Below are 24,904 nucleotides of genomic sequence, written 5' to 3'. Positions count from 1 at the left end.
CATAGCTAAGGATTCTAGAAACCCCATTTGATAAGCTTCAGCGTGCATCCCACCTCCAATCCACGTTCAAAGCAGAGTGGCAAAATTGTGGCTAAAGACCCAAAACAGCTGCTTTTTAATAGCCTGCCACTAAATGTCAGTCTTCTCTAATTTCCTATGAACAAGTCACAGAAGACAGCTCTTCCACGGAAAGTACCAGCAATAGAGAAAATAGGCCCAAGTTTCTCCAAATTCCTGCCTCTCTAAATTCAGTCTTCATGCATACAATGCTCACTCCTAACAAGTGAACATTGTTTCACTTTGCAAACAATTTCTAAAGGATGAAAATCTTTTAAAATCATGCGCCAAACCTGTCTGAGAGCTGTTAAATGTTAACAGTTAAAAGGACGCATTGAACTACTTTAGAATGTGAATAGCCTGTCTATCAGCTTTCATCTTAAGAAACCCAAGTGTGTGTGTGTGTCTGTGTGTGTGTCTGTGTGTGTGTGTGTTCCCCAAACTCCTACAAACACAGACAAAAGTGAGATGACAGAATAAATGCTTTGGCTGCATGTTCTAACATAACAACATATAACATAACATCACATAACATAGGGGATTCTTCCAGGTAAGTAAACTGTCTTCTCAGTGTGTTAAACTCATCTTGCCACTTTCAGTTTGAACGTTTGAAGGATGGAAGAAGAGGCAGTGACTGCTTCAAGATATTTGAGTATTACAGACTGTGGGGTACAGGTTAGTGCAACTTTAGACACACTCTTTTAAAAAAGAATTTGGGACACTCATTTCTATTTTGAACACTTGGAATTTATAGATGTATTTTTAGATGAAAGAGGTTGGTAAGTTGCAGCGGCAATAAATTTTGTGTCTTTGTTTAGGAGGATCCTGACTTGCTGCTGTTGTTTTCTTTCTGGGCACTCTTACTCACTGGAATGTGAGAGCCCTTCTCTTCTGCTGATTTACAAAGTCTACCTCTAACCAAGTTATTCACTTGAATCTTCCTCAAGTATAACTTGACGGGCATGAGTTCAACAGCAACACGTGGTGAACTCTTTTCAAGGGAAATGAGTACAGTGGGCCAAACTAGATAGGGCAGCCCAGATCACCATTTCTGCTGCCATCATGTCACAATTCACCCATGTTTTGGTAAATTTTCTTTGTACAGCGTGACAGGCACTTGTCATAATTTAGTAAGTGCTCTGACAGTGCAGGCACTTTCAGAAGGGCTGACATACTTAACAGAGAGCTTTCACTCACTGAGCAGTATTTGGCCCAATGTAAATTTACGCTGAGGAGACACATGAAGTCATGGCTACACATGGCAGTGACGGACTTCTTCTCTGACACTACGTCAGCATCTACCCTCTGCTGAGATACAGTCACAGATGCACATCAGAAAATGTGGCACACAACACAACTCACCTGCTTAGCACCTGGCTTCTGCTCCATAGGCGTCATGGTGAGCGTCTTGGTCTCCTTCTCATACTGGCAGTAGTATTTCACCCAGGATATTCCCAAAGCCCCTACAAAAACAGACACAGATGAGCTAGCAAATTCAGTTTCGGCTGCACAGTCATTCCACCCCTAAGATGGAAGCTGTGCACAGCTTGCTGTCGGGGTCATGCCCCGGAGCCAGCCCCCGCTTTCCCAAGCTCCAGCCATGCTGTGTCACCTGCCCGGTGTCACCTGGAGAGCCTAACCCTCATCACCTGCTTCCGCATCTGCTCTGGCTGCTCCGAACCCCTCATCTGGCCGTGTTCCTCTACACACCTCATCGCATGAGCTGGAAACATCTAGTCCTCCGCTTCCCCTGCCTTGTCATGTGGCCTGTCAGACTGGCGGTTGGGTTCCGTCCATTTCAGCCCCTAAATATCTTTCCTGCAGTTGTTTTCTCCTCTCCATCCTTGTGGAACTGAATAAGTTCAGGACCCTACTGACGACTTAATTTGTTGATGCCATGTAATTTATAAGCCAAACTCAAGACGTATTTAAGAGTGAATGGGGCACTATTAATAATTACATCAGGACAATGCATGTAAACCAGGACCATCCTTAGCAAACCAAGGCCCTACAAACACACTAGATCCTTGTACACCTCTGTTCCTTTGCTCATGCATGGTATACACCTGGAATTTTCTTTCCTCTTTTCTTCACCTGTCAAGATCTCACTCATAATTCAAGTTCCAGTTCAAATGTCACTTCCTCAGTGAAGCCCTCGTGCATATGCCCCAAATGCAGTGCTCAACATATTTCTTTATAACTCTTGATATACTTGTCTGTCTTCCTCGTCAGACTGTGCACTGCTCAAGGGCAAAAACAAAGGCTGATCCACATTTTTGTATGCCCAATGCACTGAATATTGTCAGAAAAAATGATGCCCTATAAGCATACACTCAACTGAGTGGCAATATCATATCCACTTGACAAATTAGAAAACTGGGCATAAAAGGATCACGTAGCTAGTTGATATCAGAGTCTCGGAGGCTTCATGTGTAAAATGGGTATGATGGGGTGGTTTCAAAGGTGAAATGAGATACTGTATGTAAAGCACTCAGCACCATGCCTGGCACATAGTAGGTGGAATAAATATTATTTTCCTACCTCCTATCCCCTACCTCTCTTTTTGCCCCAGTCAAAGTCATTGAAAAGGGTTAAATAATTATCAATCCCCATTTTGAATCGCATATAAGACCTGAGGTCCTATCATCCCAGAGCCTTTATAAGACAAATCCATAACCTTCCCCTCCAATTTTTCCTTCCTTTTTATTTTCACTATTCCCAGACTGCTCTCCAAAGAGGTGTAGCTATCAGCGGTCTTGAATATGGGTGCCCGGAGTTTGGAAAAGCCAAGTGGCAGTAGGTGCCAGCCTACTAAAACCCAGTGGGTCTCCCTGTATTGTATCTCACATACATTTCTCTTGCGTATAGAGATAGCCTTCGATGGTTGGCTGTCCTGGAAGTTTGCATGTCTGGGGAGCTTCTTTCATCCTTTTCTTAAGTTCTTCCATCTCTTCCCGGGTACTGCAGAAATGATTTCTTGTCTGCAAAGACATCATCATCATCATCATCATTATCATCATCACCATCATCATAAATAAGCATTTTTTTTTGGCCAGAGACCCACAGTATTCTCGGCTTTCATGCCATGTTACAACATAGCAAAAATAGATGTTAAATGCCACAGTGACCAGAAAACGATTTTATGGAGTTTAACGGCGCTAAAGACTAAAAGGGAAACACACATAAATAGCACTGTACCCATAAAACCACATTTGGGGGACTTTTTTTCTAATGGGAATCACATAAAGCTCCAATAAATAAGGGCTCTTAGAACTCTGAGCCTGAGACTGACCTCTGCTGCACAAAAAGGGGAACTATGAAGAAGATGCCCAAAGATAATATTATCACGGTACCGTCTAAGTTCAGCCTGAAGTAAAGCTACTGCCTACGTGACTCTGAATGTAATTCGGCCACTAGGATAAAATGTATGATAGGGTGCTCTGTTGGAAGATAGGTCAACAGAAAACTTAGTTTCCATAATCATGAATAACAAAAGCTAATTTTAAGAAGCTAATTTTAATGTTTGAACACTGCACAACTAAAACACAATGGCAAAACACAGTTGGAAATGTGGGTATGAAAACCATTAGAAGTCCTTAGTGTTTAGTCTCAAGACTGTGACATGATGGCAGCGAAAATGGTGATCTGGGCTGCCCTATCTAGTCGGGCCCACTGTGCTCATTATCTTTGAAATGAGTTCGCCATGTGTAAAACATACAAAGGCTTGCTGTTGAACTCATGCCCATCAAGTTATACTTGAGGAAGATTCAAGTGAATAACTTGGTTACAGAAAGACTTTGTAAATCAGCAGAAGAGAAGGGCTCTCACATTCCAGTGAGTAAGAGTGCCCAGAAAGAAAACAACAGCAGTAAGTTCAATTTAACTTTTAACATTTATCATAAAGGATTACGATTTATCTGTGATTATGTTTTTCTCCTCCAAGAGACTACATTCCTTGAAGACAGAAAAACAAACATGCCTAATCACTATGGATGTCCAATGCCTTTTACAACACCTGGCACAGGGTTTATGTTCATATCCATCAGCAGTCATTCAATGTGGGTTAATTAAATGAATGAGAAAGAATCTGTATGTCAAGAATGGGAAGGCTGTGCTTATGTCCATCTATAAGAACCAGCACGGGAGAGAGGGTGGAGGAAACCTTTAAAAATACTTTATTTAACTCTAGTAGTAAGTAGTGAGAAAAGGAAGAGAAGAGAAAATGGCCATTCAGGGTAATAAAACCCACAATGAGAGTGTCTTGACTGACATGTAGGGAAGTAGCATAAGATCTGCGCTTAAACAAGCCCAAACCTGGGTTCTGATCTCTGAGAGATGCAGCAAGTTAGCAACACTTAAATACTGGACAGACAGGTGTGAGTGGGTGAAAGGGTGGGTTGGAAGACCCAAGAGTGGAAGAGCAAGAATAGTCCAGTACACTGAAATATTTGTGACCCACACCAGTGTGTCCTGACAAATTGGCTGGGGTGCAATAACCTACAATTCCAAGATCAAGGCTTAAATCCAATTGCAATGTAGAGACAGGTGAAAAACCCCCATGCAATCTTACATTCTGCAAGCTGAGCTGGAGCTGTTGTTTGTACGGGAGGAAATCCTGTGTGAGCTCAACCGTCAAGCTGTTTGAAATGAAGAGGCTATGAAGAAAAGCCAAGACCTAAGGGAAAACGTGTAAAAGTAACTTTATCACCAGCACCTTCACATCGATCAAATATAGAAGACAGAAGCACAGAAAAGAAACTCCGCACACTGTTTACCCAGGATAGTCTTAAACGCAGTCATGCAAACACAAACACGTCTACATACAGCTATCCTCTTATTAGGTTAAACATTTACACTGAACTCAGTTTCAGAAAATAAGAATGACTAACAGATATATTCATTCCAGTCCTTTTCAGATAGCATACAAAACCATTCATATTTTGGACATTATGAAGATAGACTGTGTCTTTTCTCTGTAAACCCTCAGGACTGGCACAGAGTTGGTACTCAATAAATACTTCTTGAATGAATAGATAACTAAATGGATAAACGTATGAAGTCAGAATCTATAACTTTATGAAGACTACCGTAATGCTAAAAGATCTAAGGATCCTGAACCCAATTTCGAATTAGAACTGTTTTCAAGGGGTTGCAGAAGACATACAAACCATCAATAAAGTACTTTTGTAATGTCCAAAATAGCTAACCCCATTAAAAATCGTCTATACAGAAATAAAAACTGAAGAAAATATTCTTTTCATCTATGAAATACAAAACTTTTAAAAAATAACTCTCAATGCTGGCAATAGTGAAGTATAAGTAGTAAAAATTGCTCTATTCTTTTTAGAAAGTAAACAGGTGAGCACATATAAATATACACACACACTACATGTAGTATATACACAGATATGTGTATGTATACAAACACAAGCTGTATATATATGTATATAAACCATATAAAATTATGCACATACACATATGTATGTACTATACACACGTGTGTGTATGTACACACACAGTAGTATACATAATCTTCCTGTTTCTTTCCCATCTTGGGGAAATGGCAACACCACCCGCTCAGTCAATAAGCTACAAAGTAAAGAATCATACCTGGTTTCTCTTTCAGTCACACCTCAATCCAACACATCAGTGATTCTTGTCAGGTTTGCTTCCAAAATATATCTCTCCCCCAGCCATTCCTTTCTATTTCCATGGCCACTCCCCTAACCAAAACCAATCTCCTTTCTTGCCTAGACCAGTGCAGTAGCCCCCTAACTGGTTTTCTCACTGCCAGCGGGGGCCTCTTCCAAGCATTCTCCACACGACAAATCAGCTCATGTCATATCCTGTTTAACAACTGCCAGCAGTTTCCCACTGCACTTAGACTAAAATCCAAACCCCTTCCCACGTCTACAGGTCCTATGCCTTCCTTTCAGACATTGTTTGCTGCCACTCTCCTTTTATGTTACCAGTACCTGAAGGCACTAATATTTTCATTCCCTGAGCACGCTATGCTTTCCTAATTTAAGGACTGTGTACATGTGTCTTTCTGTGCCTGGAATGCTCCTTCCACATTATTGGCATTGCCTCATATTCTCTTTCTTTCAATCTTAAATGACATTTTCAAACGTACTCCTTGATGACCTAATCAAAAGCAGCTGCCCACTTGTGTCCTTTGTTTTAGCCCTTATCACAACTTACAATTATTTTATTTACATGTATCCTTCCTTCCCTTCTGTCTACCCTGTGACAGTGTAGTACTCATAAAGACAGAAATGAGTCTGTCTTATTCACTATAGGATACCCAGTGTTTAGCACAGTGCATGGCACATAATAGAAGCACAATGAACGTTTATTGGATGAAGAAATACTCCTTCGCACATACACATAAACAGATATATACAAATGTCAGCACAAATACTCATGTGCAGATATATGGGCTCGTGTGCAACATATACACGTGTGTATATACACATGCATACAGGTGTACACACACCCACACCTACAAGTACATGGCCACACGTAGACAGAGAAATATAATAGCTAAACAGAGAATGTGTGAAGAAAATACCACAATATTAACAGTTACTATCTCTGTAGGGGGGATTTGTTGTTGTCTTGTTTTTCCTGTAATTGTTTTCTAGCTTTTCTGTAATAAGAATATATTTTCTTTAATAAAAAAGAAAGTTGTTAAAATTCAACATAGTTGTCGAATCAAAACATGTCATCATTTATATAAATTAAGGAGATTTAAGTAGAAAAAATTTTAATAGAAGTAAAATTGGTACAATGCGAAGTCACTCGTGCAAGGGACTTGAGTTCCTAGCACAGTGCCTGGCATATGCTAGGTATTTTCAAAGGCTTTATGAAAGCATGAGAGGAAGGAAAAGGGAAAATAGACGGAGTGAAAGTAGGAGAGAGGAGGAAAAGTAAAAGAAAGCAAAATCATAGCCAAAGAGAGAAAATGGGGGAAGGAAGAGAGAGAGAATGTTAGTGAAAGTGCAAAAACAACACAAGCCAGCGAGTCTACTTTCTTGAGATTCATTATTACAACTGTCTTTCACATTCTTTGCAATTCCAATTATATGATTAAAGTTTCCCACATTTACCAGGCATTTGGTGAATATTTTTAGACTATTCATCAACAGATAGAGCTTACCGGCTCCACAATATTGAACTTCTTGGACTCCTGAACTTCCTGGATTTGATAAACGTAATCAAGGGAGGATTCGAAAAAATTGTGCCTCTCCTTGTCCACCTGCAGGTCTGCCTGTAGAAGAAGGGGTCAAATGTCACAAATCTGCATAGTCACTCATGCAAGTCAGTGCTTATGGACTCAACAAAATGCTAGCGCTAGAGGAGAATTCAGTCACCAACTAGTGATCTTATCCCTTTATTTTACAGATACGACATGAAGCCAAGAGATAAAAAGTGAGTGATGCAAGACTTCTGGTTTCTGGTCCTACAAGTAAGCAGCTTGAAAGTTATCATGCCTATGCTCACACAAGAGAAAAGCTAAACTAGGTGAAAATCAAAAATTCCTCTTCGATTCAACAGAGAGTTGAAGTCAGAGGGAAAACCTATGCCCCGAAAATTGCATAGACAGTTGAATATGGAGAATCAGAGCATATCTGAGCAGATGCCCAGAAGCAGAAGCTTGTTGCTACAGCCACCATCAGATTTTATTTAAGAACTCTCTCACAGGTCCAACATGGTGGCATAGGTAGACACTGAGCTTGCCCCCTCCTAAGAGCACATCCTATGTATACCTGTATTTATAGCAATTCCTCCTGAGAGACAACTGTAATCTAACTGAACAGCTTCTGCACAATAAAGCAAGGGAGAGAGACCACATAGGGAAGGTTCAGATACCACGAGGGCTCATGAGAGCTCTCCAGGAGCCGAGGGAACAACCCAGGACCCAAGGAACCAGCAAGCACCAATGTTTATAGCTCCCCAACATGTGGATAGTGAGTGGAAGCTCCACCCAGGTTATATGGCGACCTGAAGGGTGCACACAGGGGGAGCCCCTGCCCAGAGACTGATCCAGGGGGTCTGGCAGGGTGCTGCTTCTCCAAGTGGGCTGTGCATGCAAGCAGGGCTCACCCACCTGGAGAGAGCGTGGAGCTAGCAAAGCATTATGGGACCTGCCTGCAGGGCTACCCTATCCAGAGGAGAAGCACAGAGATATTGGGGTGCCTCTGTGTGCTCATGTAGTGTTGCCCTTCCTGGAGAGAGTGACAACCTAGAAAATGGCTGCGGTACCCACACACAGAACTGCCCAGTTCAGAGAAAGTACAGAGATAGTTGGGCACGTAGGGCTGCTCTGCCCCACGAAATCACGGAGCCAGCAAAATTTTGCAGTACCCACACACAGGGCTTCCCATTGCGGAGTGAGTGGGGTGATGCTGTGCATGCACGCAGGGCTGCCCTGTCTGGAGAGGGTGCAGAGCTAGCAAAGTATGGCTGTGTGCACACACAAGGCTGCCCTACCTGGAGAAAGGGCAGGGCTAGCAGAGGGTGGATATATAAGCAAGCAATCATGCAGAGCAGCCCGACCCAGACAGTGCTCTCATAACCGATAATTAAAGCAACAGGGCATGCCAGGTACATGGAGCAGCCCGTTCTACACCAGGCAAGCCCACTCAAATTAGAAAGACAAGGAAGCACACACACACACCTGACTGGCCCATGGGGAACCCACTCCTTCAGGCCAGGTGACACACAGTCATTGCAAATGCCCACCCCCACTACAACAGGCCTGCCGAACTATTCGACACACAGTCTACGCAGATACCACTTTTTCAAGACTGAGAGATAACAATTCTGTACAATTCAAAGAAACAAATACATACAAGTCAAACAAAATGGGGAAACAGAAGAATATGTCACAAATGAACGAACAAGAAAAAACTCCACAGAAAAACCCTAAAAAATGGAGATATGTAATTTGCCATACAAAGAATTCAAAGAAATCGTCATCAGGATGCTCAATAAACCTGAGAATAAAATAGAGGAACTCAAATAATACTTAAACAAAGAAAGATAGAAAATGTAATACAGAACCAATCAGAGATGAAGTATACAATAATTCAAGTGAAGCATACATGAGAAGGAATTGACAGCAGTTTAGTTAATACAGAAGAATGGATTAGCAGTGTGGAAGACAAAATAGTAGAAATCATCCAATCACAAACAAAAGGAGAAAATAAATTTTTAAAAATCACGATAGTATAAGAGAGCTCTAGGGTATCATCAAGCACCCTAACATTCATATTATAGGGACTCCAGAAAGAGAAGAGAGAAAGGGACAGAAAGAATATTTGAAGAAATTATGGCAGAAAACCTTCCTAGTTTGGGGAAGGAAACAGACATCCACATCCAAAAAGCACAAAGAGTTCCAAACAAGATGAACCCAAAGAGGCCCACGCCAAGACAGACTGTAATTGCATGCCAAAAGTTAAGCATAAAGAGACCATTAGAAAGGCAGCAAGAATAGAACAAGCCACATACAAGGGAAACCCCATAAGGAAGTAACCAAAATATACCTTAAGACAAATGAAAATGAACACACAGCAACCCAAAATCTATGGGACACAGCCAAAGCAGTTCTAAATGGGAAATACATAGCAATACAGCCCTACCTCAAGAAACAAGAAAAATGTCAAACAATCTAACCTTATACATAAAGGAACTAGAATAAAGCAGAAGAAACAAAGCCCACTGTGAGTAGAAGCAAGACAATAATAAAGACCAGAGCAGAAATAAATGAAATAGAATCTTAAAAAACAATAGAAAAGAGCAATGAAACCAAGAGCTGGTGCTTTGAAATGATAAACAAAATTAATAAACCTTTAACCAGGCTCGTCAAGAAAAAGAGAGAGAGGGCCTGAATAAATAAAATCAGAAACGAAAGCAGAGAAGTGATAACTCACACCACAGAAATACAAAGGATTATAAGAAAATATTAGGAACAGTTATACGCCACAAATTGGACAACCTGGAAGAAATGGACCAATTCCTAGAAACATACAATCTTTCAAGATTGAGTCAAAAATAAACAGAAAATCGGAACAGATCGACAACTGCTAACGAAATCGAATCAGTGATCAAAAACCTCCCAATAAACAAAAGTCCTGGTCCAGATGGCTTCACAGGTGAATTTTACCAAACATTCAAAGAATTAACACCTACACATCCATTCCAAAAAAACCATTCCAAAAAAAATCCAAGAGGAAGAAGGCTCCCAGGCTCATTTTATGAGGCCAGCATTACCCTGATTCTAAAGCCAGATAAAAGACATTACAAAAAAAGAAAAGTAGAGGCCGATATCCCTGATGAACACAGATGCAGGAGGGCATCTTTATAGTCATGCCAGCATAGGGCCTGGCACATGACAGGCACTCACCGGATAGTGGCTTCTTGGAACTGAACTCAATGCAATTCCATGTAAGCTGTAGTCCCAGTGCAGGACCAAGAAAAAAAATAGCTAATATTGGGAATACCTCAGAGGAAAAAAGTGGGAGATCTGTTCCTCATCTACCAAAAACACTAGCTTAACTCTATCCTCATGTCGAATCTGGAGTCAGAAACAGGCCTGAAAGGAGTCTGGAGATCACTGAGTACAGACAGCAGAACTCAGACCAAGGAAGGAATACCCTATCCAAAGTCACACCGTGAATTAGTGGAGCAGCTGGTTTGAGAGCTCACGGCTCCTGCGTCCAAGGTCATGGTTTTAACTGCAAGCACTACTATCATACATGGTTCCCGGCTGAGGCAGGGTATGAGCACAGCCTTGCAATAGGAAACCGCCATTGCTACCAAGGTATAGCTGGCAATGGAAGGTGGGGACAGGCTGTCTGAACATACCTCTTGTAACTGAGATTCTTTCTTTTTGGAGGACAGATGTAAATGCCGATCCAGCAAAGAATAAAACCTCTCACCATCCTTTTCAAATTTCTTTTTCCGTTCCTAGACATGGGAGAGAAGGCACAAAATAAGATGTCTATAGTTTTAATTTGCTTTGCTCAGAGCTGAGAATGAAAGACGCGGTGTTTTGTTTCATGTGGCCAATCTATTTCCCGGAAAGAAAAAAAACAAAAAAACATAAGAGAGTATTTTCTTTTGCATTTGTCTCAAAGTTACGACTTCCTCAAACATAACCTTGAATCATTCCACCTCCACATAGCGCAGTGCCCACTGGTACAGTCAGAAGCTCTGGGAGCTACTGCTCAGAGGATGACCCTTCAAATGGGCCTGAATGCTGGGTGCCGTTTCTTCTCCCCAATATTTTCCACAGTCATTAACTACTCGTTCAATTTTTTTTAAAGGAGGAAGAAGGAACACAGTAGTGAACTAAATATATGCCTTTAAAAGATTAATCTTCAGTGCATTCAGACAGCCTACTAATAAGTAAAACATGTCTAAGGCAATAGGAACCTGGGACTGCCTCTGTGAATAGTGAGTTCTTTGGTATTTTTTAAGCATTTACTATTGCATATTACAAGATGATGCTAGAGATGAGGAAAAACTCCTGCAAGGTTAGCTGGAAAGCAAGGGTTGAAAAGCTTTAGGGAGGATGCGGGACTCAGCCATCACTCTCAAGTATGAAATTTAATTAAGTTCCCTGCCTCTCAGCACAACTGGAAGTCGCACAGCCTACAAAGGAACACTAAGCATGCTGCTTTGTCACCGACTAATGCTGACACTCCGCAATCTGGTCAGCAGCGTGCTGGGAAATCCATGTTGAAAGGGAATCCAAACTTGCTGAGCACCTACAGTGTGCTAGGTACTAGAAGAGGCACAGCAGGGTCACAGATTAAAACAAATACTTAACCCATGCTTTATTTCTAGAGGCCATCTGTTGCTAGGTAGGAAGCCAGGACAGAGCTGAGTGACCTCTCACCTGGAAGGAATGTGCTTTTACCAGAGGGAAAGATGGAAAGAGGAAACTAACATTAATTGAAGCCCACATCAGGGCAGGTAGCATGCTGGACATTTAAAAGCCATTCTCCCGTTTAGTCTTCACAATGCCGAGCAGTAGAGCTTATAAAGGAAATTAAGGTTCAAAAAAGGTGAACTAACTTGTCCAAGGTCCCATCATGTACAGGTCTATCTGATTCATTCCACGCAGTCCAATACAGCCCAGATGATCATGGGAGGAGCTACACTCAGGAGGCTTGTAAATAATCATGGCATCTTGTGAATAAAAAGCGAGTAGGTCTATGGCCCCATCCCCAACTCATATACCAAAACACAGGACACAGAGATTTTCCCACAAAAGATAGGGAGGGCAAACTGTCCTTTCAGTGGCGGAACCTGTTTAAAATAGTAACTGAAGAAAGCACGGGAGCCAGAGAACGTCGGTGACTTCTCCAGGAACAGACACGGTTCTGTGGGTCACTTTTCCTCCACCTACATTGCTTAAGTAAAAACTATGAGATATGAGACACATATCATAAAATTCACCCTCTTAAAGTGGACAATTCAGGAGTTTTTCATATATTCACAAAGTTTTGCAGTCATCACTGCTATCTGATTCCAAAATATATCAATCACCCCAAAAAGAAACCCCATGCCTATTAGCAGCCATTCTCCCAGTCCTCCCTTAAAAAACTATAATTGATTTTTTGCCTCTATGGATTTGTCTGTTTTAGACATTTCATATAACTGGAATCATCCAATCTGTGGCCTTTTGTGAATGTCTTCTTACACTTAGCACGCTTTCAAGGTTCATCTATGTTATAGCGGGTATCAGTACTTTGGTTTTTTTTATGGCTGAACAGTATTCACTGTCTGGATGTACCACTCTTTCTTTATGGATTTATCGGTTGATGGATATTTGGGTTCTTTCCATTGGTGGGGGCGTGTTTTGAATAATGCTGATATAAACATTCACGTACAAGGTTTTCTGTGGTCACATTTGCAATTCTTATGGGTATATACTTAGGAGCAAAATTGCTGGGTCAGATGGCAACTCTATGTTTAACTTTTAAGGACCTGCCAAACTGTTTTCCAAAGGAAGTGTATCATTTTACCTTCCCAACAGCAATGGATGAGAGTTCCAATTTCTCGACATCCTCACCAACACTTACCTCTTCTATTTTTGGAAGAGTTTGTGAAGAATAAGTGTTAATTCTTTAAACCTTTTGTAGAATTCACCAGTGGGGCCAGCTGGTCCTGGGCTTTTCTTCTCAGGAAGTTTTCTGATTACTAAGACAATGGCTTTGTTATCCATCTATTCAGATTTTCTATTTCTTCTGGAGTCTACACATTTGATTCCACTAAAATCAATCACCAGTGACATCAGCCTATATATTTTTTAGCCATTCCAACATAGGTTAAAAAGAAGAACTTAGATGTCAGGGCTGATTTGTCTACAGATGCCAAGTGTAGCAGAAGTTCTAATCAAGTCACTTTCCATCCTCAGGACAAAAGGCTGTTGCTGGACTGATGGCTAAGGGAAGGACTGCTATTTGTTGCGAACACACATTTGCCAAGCAAGATGTGACGAGCTTTGATATACATTATTTCACTGAAAATATTCCTATCAATTCTGAGTGCTAGGCTTAACTTTTTAAATTGTTCTTATTTAATAGAAATTTATTCAGAATCAGAGACTGAAGAGAGGAAACAGCCTGGGAACTTGACTGCAGCATTATACTCATAATACCCAAATGATCACTTAAGAAGCATTCAAGCTTCAGAATTCTGATTAAAGTTTTTCTTTCTCAAATAATCATCTATTATAGTTCCATGTAGTAGGTTAAGACAAGTGGCAATCCCCAGTCCCACTCCCCCTAGTTCCCCTCCCACAGAAGCAACCACTTCCATCTCTTTAAGCCGATGATTCTAGTATTTATTTCCATATTTCTAATATCTCACAATAAATTCATATTAGTGTTAATATTTAAATTTTGGGCATCATCTATGAACTTCTCAATAAAGATGAGGGTTTAGGTCTTTCATCTCCCTGCCCCATCACCACCACCATCACCACGTTTGTTCCCCTACCCAAACACTTCCTCAGGCTCCCAATGTACTTTTATTGTAATTTTAAGGTAATTCATATTCAGTATTTACATTATGATTATCTAAATACTATTTATAGGTGAGACACATAACACAACATGATTAACATTACCTTCCAGTACAACTTTTTATATTCCCTGAAGTTACTAATTGCCTTTTTTGTTTTGCTTTGCTTGGTTGCTAATTTTCAATGCACTTAGCACTAAATCTCTAACTCTCCTCTCCTCTAGTTCTCTAAATCTCCTCTCAATATGTTCACTCATATCACTTCATTTTAAAGTAGCATCACCTGGAAACTTCTGGAAGCTCTAATCTGGACTTGTTGCCTTCTATGCATACTGCCCAGTTGTCCTTTGCAGATCTCCTTCCACTTGCATCCTAGGGAATCCTGCCCCTTTTCTATGTTGGCATTCTCTTCCCCAAGACCCCCTGCTTTCATTGTTCTTGCTTAGCTCCCTTATCATGAGGAAGCCCATTTACCTGTAGCTTCCTGAAACAGGGTATATATTTCAGTTTTTGAGAACTTGCATATCTAAAAATTTCTTTCTTTATTCTCTTACTACTTTGACTCGATATAGAATGCTAGATTTGCAGGGTCCTGTTTTAGCTCCAGAGATTCTGAAATTTCCTGATGATGTCCTTAGGTAACAGTCTATCTCCATCTATCTTGGTGGGTACTCAGAAGACCCTCTCAGTCTTCAAACTCAGACATTTCAGTTCTGGAGAAATCCTTTCAGTTCTTTCATGTATAACTTCTCCCCCACTATTTTATCTTTATGAAATTCCTTTCACTGGACCTCTTATACTGGACTTTTCGATTTTCTATCTTCCATCTCTTTCCCTTTTTGAACTTTTAAAATATTTTCTTAATTTTATCTTCCAAACATTCTACTGAGATTTTCATTTCTGATATCATATTTTTTTAAATTCCAAGAGTTCTTCTTTGTTCTCTTTTAGAAGCATGGTGTTGTGTCACAGATGCAGCCTCTTCTCATCTATCTGAAAATATTCAAGTTATGTGTTTCGAATATCTCTCCCTCTATTTCCTTCTATGTGCCTTTGATCTGTTTGTTTCGATGTCTTTAATGTTTAGGGATTTGCTTGACTGTGGGGGGACTTCCCTTGACTACTGAAGAGTGGAGGACTAGAAAGCTAAATGAAAGTTCCAATTGCATATATGGCAATTGTCAAATTTGGGCTTCATTTGACTGATCCAATTTGAGGGTAATTTGTATATTTAAATCTTTTTCTTAGTCCTACATCTACTCTCATTCCCAGAGGTTTCTGTTGCTGCCAATTCTTGAGATTTGAGGATTCTCCACTATCAGGATTGTCCTTGTCTTTCTCCACCGCCAGCTTAGATGTGGCTTTCCTGGGTCTCATCAATCAGATGCCACTCATCCATTTGCATTCCAGTTTACAAAATTTTGTGGTTATTGTTTCTTCTTCTATTCATTCTATTCTTCTGGGTCTTTATCATTTTTATTTGTAAAAATCGCCATAGGATAGTTTCAGTTAGATGTCCTGAAAGAGTATAATTCGATTCCCATAATCGACCTATCATTTTTACCTGCAAATTGGTTATGATATTTTCTTACCTTATTTTTAATCTTAAAAATTATGAAAGTAAGGCATGTTAGAAATAAAATAAGTTCAAACAACTCAGAAGAGTACAAAGTGTAAAAAGTGAAAGACTTGCCCCTTTAGAATCCCACTGCATAGAGGTGACCGCTGTTAAACATTTCGGAGACCTTCTCTTCCGAGTGTGAGACAAGTTTTTATCATTTCCACTTTGTAAATGAGACAACTGAGGCTCAGATATGTTAACAAATTTCCCGTAAGTAACAAGCAAGTGACCCTGAACATTCAAATGACTTCAGAGTAGCGTTTGGGTCAAGGCAATCAGGGCCTAGAAAGAAACCTCGTCCCAAGACCAAACTCTAAACTCATGAAGAATATCAGATTTTAAAATGTTTGATTTGTAGCTCTTCTTTGAATGTCATGATGTCTCAAGTCAGTCTTTAACTACGTTTTAAAATTTTAATTTGTGGTTTTCCCTCTACACCTTTCTGCAAGTGACAATGGAGATCACATATCTGAGCATGAAATATGCTTTACCCGAGTTGGGGGATGCAGTGGCCATGTTTCTAACTTGGCTTCCTTGCCCTCAGCTTATTCTGCATTCTTAACCAGTCTACTTCTTTGTAGCCCTACAGTGTTGTGCTACTCGGCAAGAAGTATTCTACGTGATCCAAACAAATATAAGAATTCTGATATTATGGAAAATATCTCTTCCTTCTCATAAATTAGTAAGTAACGGGGTCCCCATCTAAAATTGACTACCTATTACCAAAATATGTCCTGGAAATAAAGTCATTAACTTTATGGCAGATCACAGATATAACAACTGGCAGACTAGCCAAAGGCTATCTATCCTTCAGCAAAGAGCCTCTGAACGAGATGAGCAGATTCTCTTCTGACTGGCAAATTCAATCTGCCATTCAAATTTTCTCTGGCAAGAGTACTCGGTCTATCACTCAATTTAAAAGTTTCTTAAAAATGTGTGTAATTGGAATATTCTGTAAATCCTCCTCATATGTGTTCTAAATGATGAACACTACATATCTCCCACAATAAAATGATAATAATGACTGAATTCTCCCTAGCAGCAATTCTTAAATCCCACAAGGCAGGAATGGTCAAGAAAATAAAGTTACAGCATATACTCAGGACTCTTTTCTCTAACTTCAAAGCATTTTCCCCTTAGGTTGAAAATGAAACAATATGGCGAGATTTCCATTTCTGAATGTATGGTGGATAAGATACACCAAGTCTGGACTAAAAAAAAAAAACAAAAATGCTGGATAAAATGCTCTGTAGTCTTTTAAAGTGAAACAAGAAGCCCTGGGAAGGCTTTCTTCCCAAGGCTTTCTTTAACTTGAACTTCACTTGAACTTCACTTAGATGATCACGTGGGAAGGAGGAAACAGGACGTAAGACAACTTTGAAAGAAAGTGTTAGCTTTCATTTCTAGACCTTTAATCCACCTGGAATCCACCTCTCTTTGTGCTAATAGGAAGGAATCCAGTTTTATATATCTTTATATAGTGATCCAGTTTCCCAAAACCACCTATGAAACAATTTTTGTATCCCTGGTAATTTGAAGTGCCAAATTTATTTCATATTAAATTCCTATATGAATGTTGTATAATACTGTATGTCAACTATAAGTGTATACACACATATAGTCATGGGACGTGGAGTATAGTGTGGGAGTGGAGTCAAGGGAATTGTAATAGATATGTATGATATTGGGGGGAAGTGGGGCGGTGGATTGGGGGAGGGAGGTTGTCACTTCGAGGGGTAAAAAGTATAACTATTGCACTGTGTTGTACAGCTGAAACTAATTTTAAAAAATGTGTATTTCACAATAAAAAATAATTTTAAATTCCTATGTGAGTTTGTCACTGAGCTCTCTATTCTGTTCTATGTATTGCTGAAGGGTGTGCTGCAAATGGGGAGATATAGTTGACTTCATTATCATTACATTCTAAAATGTATTTCTTTTATTAACTCAAAAAATTTTAACATTATGTTAGTTCCCAAACTTAGGATGTTTTCATATTTATCATTAATTTTTAATTTTATTTTCTTATGTTTGGAGAACACAGTCTATATGAAGGTGATTATTTGGAATTCCTTAGGCTTCCTACATAGCCTAATTTGTCCTCTATTTTGTAAGTGCTCCCTGTATATGCAAAATAATATATACTGTTTCTTAGATGCAGTGTCCTGTGCATTCTATGTGTATCTAATAGCTCAACTTATTGTATTATTAAGACCTTGGTACTGCCACTTATTTTTTCTCCATTACAATCAGTTTCTGGGGGCACATGATGAATATTTCCACTACAATTGCTGTTTTATCTATTTCATCCATTTCATGTATCATGAGGACATTTGTCATAGCATTTCTAATAATACAAAATCAAACAAAAACCTAAAAATAGCCTGTTTTCTAAATTATGACTCATTTATGTAACAGAACATCATATGCCATTAAAAATTATAAGTTATTTGTATTGACCTGGAGGAATGTCCACTCCACAGTAACATAAGGTCCACGTGGGCAGAAACTTCATCTGTTTTGTTACTGTACGTGGAACAGTCTCTGGTAAGTAGTGGGACCAAGTAAATATTTGTTGAATGAATCAATGAAGCCAACTTGCAACCTTAGCTGTAGAAACAGCATTAAACCTTGTCTAAATATGACCACAATACCAAATGACTGGGCTGAATTAGAAATACTTATGTGAACTACCTGCCAATAAGTGCATCCCATCAACTCCTTTTAGTCTACTATTCTGGGCAACTTCTGCAAATCAAGTCACATTTTCTCATTTAAATTATATGCAATACTAGTAACAGCTACCATTTACTGAGCATTCTCTGCTAGTTGTTAGGTTAGGCATTTTGCATGCATTACTTCCTTAATCCCCATACAAGCCTCAGAGTGTTACTACTGTTACCCCCATTTCCCAGAAGAGAAATGAGTCTGAACTTGTATCAGTTGCTCAGCCAAAAGGGGAGGAGCCAAGATTCAAACCCAGATGTGACTAAAGTCCTTGCTTCTAACCCCACGACTATACAAGGTTATGGAAAGGGCACTGAACCAGGTTCAAATTCTGCCTGTTCCATTTACTACTTATATTGCCTTAAACAAACAAATAAAAAACAACTTAATTTCCTAAGCCTCAATTTCCCAAAGTGAAAATAGACAATCTTCTGAAGAGACTATCATATATTGCACAAAGACAAAACAATCAAGGTAATGCTTTACAGACACACAGCACACCACTAAACCAGATCTCAATATACCAGATATGGGATAGAAGTAGTAGACTTAATTCAGTACCAAGAAAACTCTTTAGTCTGGTATTCAAGGCCCTTCTGTTTCACCCCAATCTACTTTCCAGTCTCATATCCAAACTCCTTGTAGGAGTCATTTATATTCTAATCATACCAGAGTATTCTATGTGCTCCAAATATGACACACTTTTCATACTGTACTTTTTTTTCGGTAGTGTGATTTCCTCTATTTTGAATGCCCTTTCTCCAACATCTCATTATTGAAACTGTGAGACCTCAGTTGGCTGCTTCCTTCTCCTCCCAAGAGTGGAGACTACTTGATATGCTCATATCACAGGTGTAACCTGGCTCCATCCAGTAGCTGAGAATAAGCCCACCATGGGGCATGATGCATTGAGAACTGTGGCCCCATACACTGGACTTCCCACCATGTCAATGTGGCTACTACCCTGACTTTGACTTTGTGTCCCATTTAAGACATCAGGATTTGAACGTAGTTGATAATACCCAGTTCCTACCTTGCGTCTCAGTTGAGTCCCAGACTAACTTCCTAGGTCTGAGTCCCTCCACTGGTAATCAGGTTCCCTAGAACAGGATCCTATTTGATTGTGGACACTACTGATCACTCCTATCACTCCCACCTTCCCATCACTGAACCAGGCACCTTGTTCCCTGCTAACAGACCATCCAGAGGCAACCTATCTCCAATTTTAAATAATGCTGACTCCTCGGTTCCTGTTGCTACAATGCTCTGACTACCACTAGTCGGACCACCACTGTTATGCTGTGGTCTCTGCAAACCTCAAAGGTAAGGATCGAGCTCTGTTTTCACTAAAAGAGAGACTTAAGTATGTTTCTATATGGAGGGGAAATAATAAAAAGAAAGATAATTGAAGCGGACCAGACAGAAAGCACAAGTGCAGAGAGAATGGGGAGGAGAACCACCAAGATGGTGCCTGCGATGGAAGGGAAGAAGGTAAACAAGGAGAGGGACAGGGGAAAGTTGACAGCGGGTTAGAGAATGAGTGGGTTGATGGTTGCCTAATGGCTTAAAGGAGGCAAGAAACCACAGTCCTGTGATTATTATCGCTAGGTACACACCTTTGAGCTCCCTGAAGCCAAGGACTGTGTCTTAGTCAACTCTATCCCTAGGGCTAGCATTGGAACTGTTACACAATAGGTGCTCATTATATACTTGTTAAACTACCACTTAAAGCAAGAAATCCAAGATGAGCACAAAGAGAAGAAAATGATTTCTGAGTAGCTCTCATACAGTATGCGTACTCTGGGCATGTGACCCCCATGTAATCATCAATTACCTTATGATAAACATGATTATTGTCTTACAAATTAAGAAACCAAACTTCAGGAGATTAAAAGGCCATACAACCAGCAAGAAATGGAGCAGACTACCTAAGGTCTACTCTATTCCCCTGCTTAAAAGCCTTCAGTATATTTATTGCAAGTTTACTCACCTTGAGACGATATACCGGATCCTTCTGGAGATGGCTGATGTATTCCTTGACAACCTTCTGTCTGCACAAGCTGTGCCTTCCACCCAGCACGTTCTTCCCTCACACTCCACTTCACTGGCCCACTCCAATTGATCCTTCAGCATTCGTTCCTCTATCATATTCTCCACGGCGTCTTCCCTAGTCTTGCTGCATGCCTCCTATCCCAGTCAGCATTTGAGATTTGTGTATTTGTGTGTGTGTGTGTGTGTGTGTGTGTGTGTGTGTGTGTGTGTGTGTGTGTGTGTGCTGTCAGCACTACGCACATAATGACGGGACTGACCCCAGTGTGCTATAATTGTCCATTTTCTTGTCTAGACTGGGAGTTCCTTGAGGGTAGGAACTGTGTCTTATTTATCTCTGCACTGCCAAGTATAAGTACCGGAGGGCCTGGGATAAGGCAGGTAGTCAGTAAATGTGACGTGCAAGAGAGAAAGAGAATGGGAGAGGGCAAAGGAGACAGGCGAATGGAAGGACGAAAGGAGCACTTGCTATGAATAGGATTATATGCGTTATATTCACAGTTTAGTCATTTCAGTATATTCAATAGCTGGGAATATTGGCATTGCATCATTTTTAATATAAATATGCTATAATACCATTTACATGAACTAGAATTGCTATAGAAGAACATTATAAGGAGAACAAATCAACATAAGCACTAAGGCCACAGGCAAACAATTTTCCTCTCCAGTTTTGCTTCTTAAGCATTATTTCAGTATTTCAGTCATAAGATTATTTTATATGTGCTGGCGATATATACGAGGTATGATAAAAAAATACGGTGAATGTTTATAATTTAAAAAATATTACAGTAAAAGACACATTGCCATGAATCCCCTGAAAATACTCGCCCTCCCTTAGAACACTTAACCCATCATTCTTGCCACTTTCTGAAGCAGTTCTGGAAGTCCTCTTTTGTGAGTGTATTTAGTTGTGCTGTGGTGGCTGCCTCGATGTCCTGAATCATTTTGACTTTGGGGAAGAGCCAGAAGTCGCACAGTGCCAGATCTGGTGAATAAGGTGGGTGAGGACACACCATAATGTTGTTATTTGACAGAAATTGCCGTACCAGAAGTGATGTGTGACAAGGAGTGTTGTTGTGATGGAGGATGATTTACGGCACACTTTAAACACACCTTCTCTCAACCGTAGCTCACACCTGACTGACTGCACCAAACAAGCTGAAACTTGTCACACACTGTTACTAAGGTTCCACATGCTGCTTCCCGTATTGAAGATCCCTGCTCTTCCATTGGATGGTGCTCAGCAGCAGCATTCACTGTATGTTTTGACCACACTTCGTATAGCAAGTGAGCTTGTACCAGGCCTGGGCTCAGCTCTGAGGGGAATCTTGAAGGGGAAATGAGTCTTCAAGACCCTTATAGACCAGCAAGGACCAGAGATGTACCCCCCAAAAGCCCAATATTACTTAGAGGTGTAAAAAGAAATGCTGACATTAGCTACTGTGTTAGCTATGTCCTTCTACAGATAAAGAGTTGGTGTGAACAAATAACAAATTGCTTATGGAGATTGCTGGTTCATATACCTGTCTTTTGGAATTTTTTCTTCTTGTGTTTTAGTTGAGTGGATTGAAGTGAACACTGAGGCAGCGTAACTGTCCACCCAAAAGTCTGAGTGTGATGGGCTTTGCATTCTCCCACCATGGGGACCTGCAGCAGATGAGCAGGTGGGCGGGAGCCCCTTGTGGACCACAAAATGGCTGGAGAACACCATATTCAAGCAGCCAGCACCTTCTGTCCTAGTTGCAGGAAGTTAACATATTGCCGAGGGTTAAAACATTGGTCTGATTCAGCAAATTCCCCCCGTATGTGCCAGGGAGGCGCCTTCTCTGCCCAGTGGAAGCCAGGATCACTTGTGCCGGCAGGACCAGCTGTGGAACTGACAGCTGTGGTCCTTCTCCTCCTCCCACTTGGAAGGGGATATGAGCTTAGATAACGTCCTCCACCTACTTATACCAGTTGCTGCAGATTCCAGTGTGCGGCACATGCAGAGCTGTGAGCTGTGTGTGGAAAGTGTGTTACTCTCTATGAGGGGATGATGCTTCTGCCCACAGGACATAGGACTCTGCCATCTCCCAACACACTCAGACCCTCTTTATAAGGACACCAGCATACACTTAAGAATTTCTCACTGGGGGGTTCAGGGGAAAAATGATGCACATAACAAATTGGAAAATTCAAAACCATGATAGAAGATTCACCCTCAACACTGCCAGGAAAATTCAGATTCAGTGCAATTTTTTTTTCTGGAATGTGAAGCTCTAATTATAGTTGACATACAATATTATAATAGTTTCAGGTGTATGCCATAGTGATTTGAACTTTCTATAGTTTACAAAGTACCATTTTAAAGGTCAGGATAAATTAGGAAAAAGGAGATGGCACAGCTTGGCGTCTCCCAGACAGCCAAGACATGCAGGGTCACTGGCTTTCCGACTCTGTCCCAAGGAGTCCTGCCCCATCACTCTTCTCCTTGTGTCAGACAGAGATGACAATAGCAAGTGACCTTGCACAGTTGCTAAAGCGTAAGTTGCACAGGTAAATCAATCAAACTGAAGTTATGAAGGATTAAAGGGATAATTACAAAGACACTTGAAAAACTGACAAAAGTACTTCACAGAAATATTAATAGAACTCCTGTTTCAATGCCAACCACCCTGTAAGGTGGATAGATTATCTCCCTTTTAAAGCTGAAACGGAGGCTTGTAGAGGTGAAGTGACGTGTGCCATGTCGCAGAAGCAGTACGTTCCATTCTTGTGCTGCGTGTGGTTGCACAGGACACGGGTTAAGGACAAGGCTCTGGAAGCAGCCAGTCCGGGTCCACGTGCCAGTTCTATCCTCTTTGCACATGACTGTGGGAGTGATTCAGCCACACCGTGCCTTAGGATTTTGTTTTTCCTTGTTTTGGTGTTTTGTTTGTTTTTCTGTTGTCGTTGCTTAATCTTTAAAGAGGAATAAATAAAGAGTTCCTACCTCATAGGGTAGTTTTGAGGATTACATGAGTACCTGTAGAGTACTCAGAAGACTATCTGGCACTAAATAAGCACTGCATAAATGTTTAATAAACAACTATAAAGGCAGGGTTATAGTACCATAAAGTTAGACACAGTCATGAATCATATGTAGCCCATTCTGTTGCTTCAGGAATGACTCCATTGAAAACAGCACAGAGCAACAAATGCCTCTCTGAAAGATCTTCGGGGCCAGTCATGCTACTTCTTTCCCTAACAACATACAGCATTTAAATACTGTCTCCTGCAGGACATACTACCTCAGCTTGAACGTCAAACCCTCCTGTTATGGTTTTGGCCTACTTCCCCTTGTCAGCCCTTGGAAGAAATGGAAAACAGATGAGCATTGCAATGAGGGAAATGAAATTGCAGCAAAACAACTTGAATTTCACGAGGAAAGGAAGGCTAAGACCTCTCCCCCTGCCACTCCACATAGCTCCTCTTCTGTAGCGATGAAGACAAAGGACTAGAAATGGAGCCCTAGGTCCTAGTCGTGACTCTGCTTCCATTGAGCTACTTGAACTTGGGCTAATCGCTTCACCCTCTTGCTTCAGCATCATTCTCCAGAAAATGAAAATCCTAGAGAAAGCGATCTCATTATCCCTGAATGTTAAAATATCATGAGAGCAAATGCCTTCCTCAAGGTCCTGCCAAGTGAATGTCAGGGTTAGTCCTCAAATCCAGATCCTCTGACCCTAAGACTCTTCCTACTACATCTCTGTTTTCGTCGAAATAACCTTCTCTACCTCTCACCTGCTGGCCATGGTAGATTGAAGATTTGTTCCCGAATCTTCCCTCCCCTCCCTGTATCCATCTGTTTTATCATGTGACTCTGTAGTTTCTACAACTAGAGGTAGAAATTATTTTGCCTCCCAACTGGTGTTAGGCTTTGGTCACACGATTTGTTTTGGCCACTGGAATTTGTGAGGAAGTGACGGTGTGGCAGTTTTGAACCTAGCTTTAAAAGACCTTATATTTCTTAGATCACCCACCATACACTTCTGCCATCATCATGAGAAGAATAAGTCTCAGAAGGCCCCTGATCCTTGAAAACCAGGGACACATGGTGAAGACCTGAAGCACCTGTGGCCTGTGACAAGCCATTCAAGCCTAACTGAGGTCAACAGAGCTACCCTCAGCCAACCCATAGACATGTGAGCTAGAAATAAATGCTTACTGCTCTATTTCACTGACTTTTGGGGTGCTTTCTTGTGCAGAATTCTTATTGCAGTAGCTAACCTATATGCAAGGTGCTCTGGGGCCCCCCAAAAAAGTATTTAGTGGCCACCTTCCCAATATGAGAATTAGGGTCTAAGGTTTTTGTCCTTACTGCCTAATAATGTTAACTCCTTTCCTAAGTGTAAAGGGATATAAGAAGCAGCTAAATACATTTTCTCTTAC

General features: G+C 40.7%; 1 protein-coding gene across 2 annotated transcripts in view; it reads right to left on the bottom strand.

Annotated features, from left to right (window-relative positions):
• The window catches only part of OPHN1 (oligophrenin 1), a 286,883-nt gene that overhangs the window by 130,240 nt on the left and 131,739 nt on the right, over nt 1–24,904 (bottom strand). For both annotated transcript variants that reach the window (XM_019648067.1, XM_019648068.1), the window contains exons 6-10: nt 10,927–11,028; nt 7,217–7,327; nt 4,628–4,732; nt 2,909–3,038; nt 1,420–1,520 (exon numbers count right to left, since the gene is read on the bottom strand). In XM_019648067.1, coding sequence (XP_019503612.1) covers nt 1,420–1,520; nt 2,909–3,038; nt 4,628–4,732; nt 7,217–7,327; nt 10,927–11,028 — 549 coding nt within the window. The remainder of the gene's footprint in view (nt 1–1,419; nt 1,521–2,908; nt 3,039–4,627; nt 4,733–7,216; nt 7,328–10,926; nt 11,029–24,904) is intronic.

This window comes from Hipposideros armiger, unplaced genomic scaffold, assembly GCF_001890085.2.
Source record: "Hipposideros armiger isolate ML-2016 unplaced genomic scaffold, ASM189008v1 scaffold_119, whole genome shotgun sequence".
Lineage (NCBI taxonomy): Eukaryota > Metazoa > Chordata > Mammalia > Chiroptera > Hipposideridae > Hipposideros > Hipposideros armiger.
Note: the sequence above shows the minus strand (reverse complement) of the source record. Positions and strands in the feature narration are given on the sequence as shown.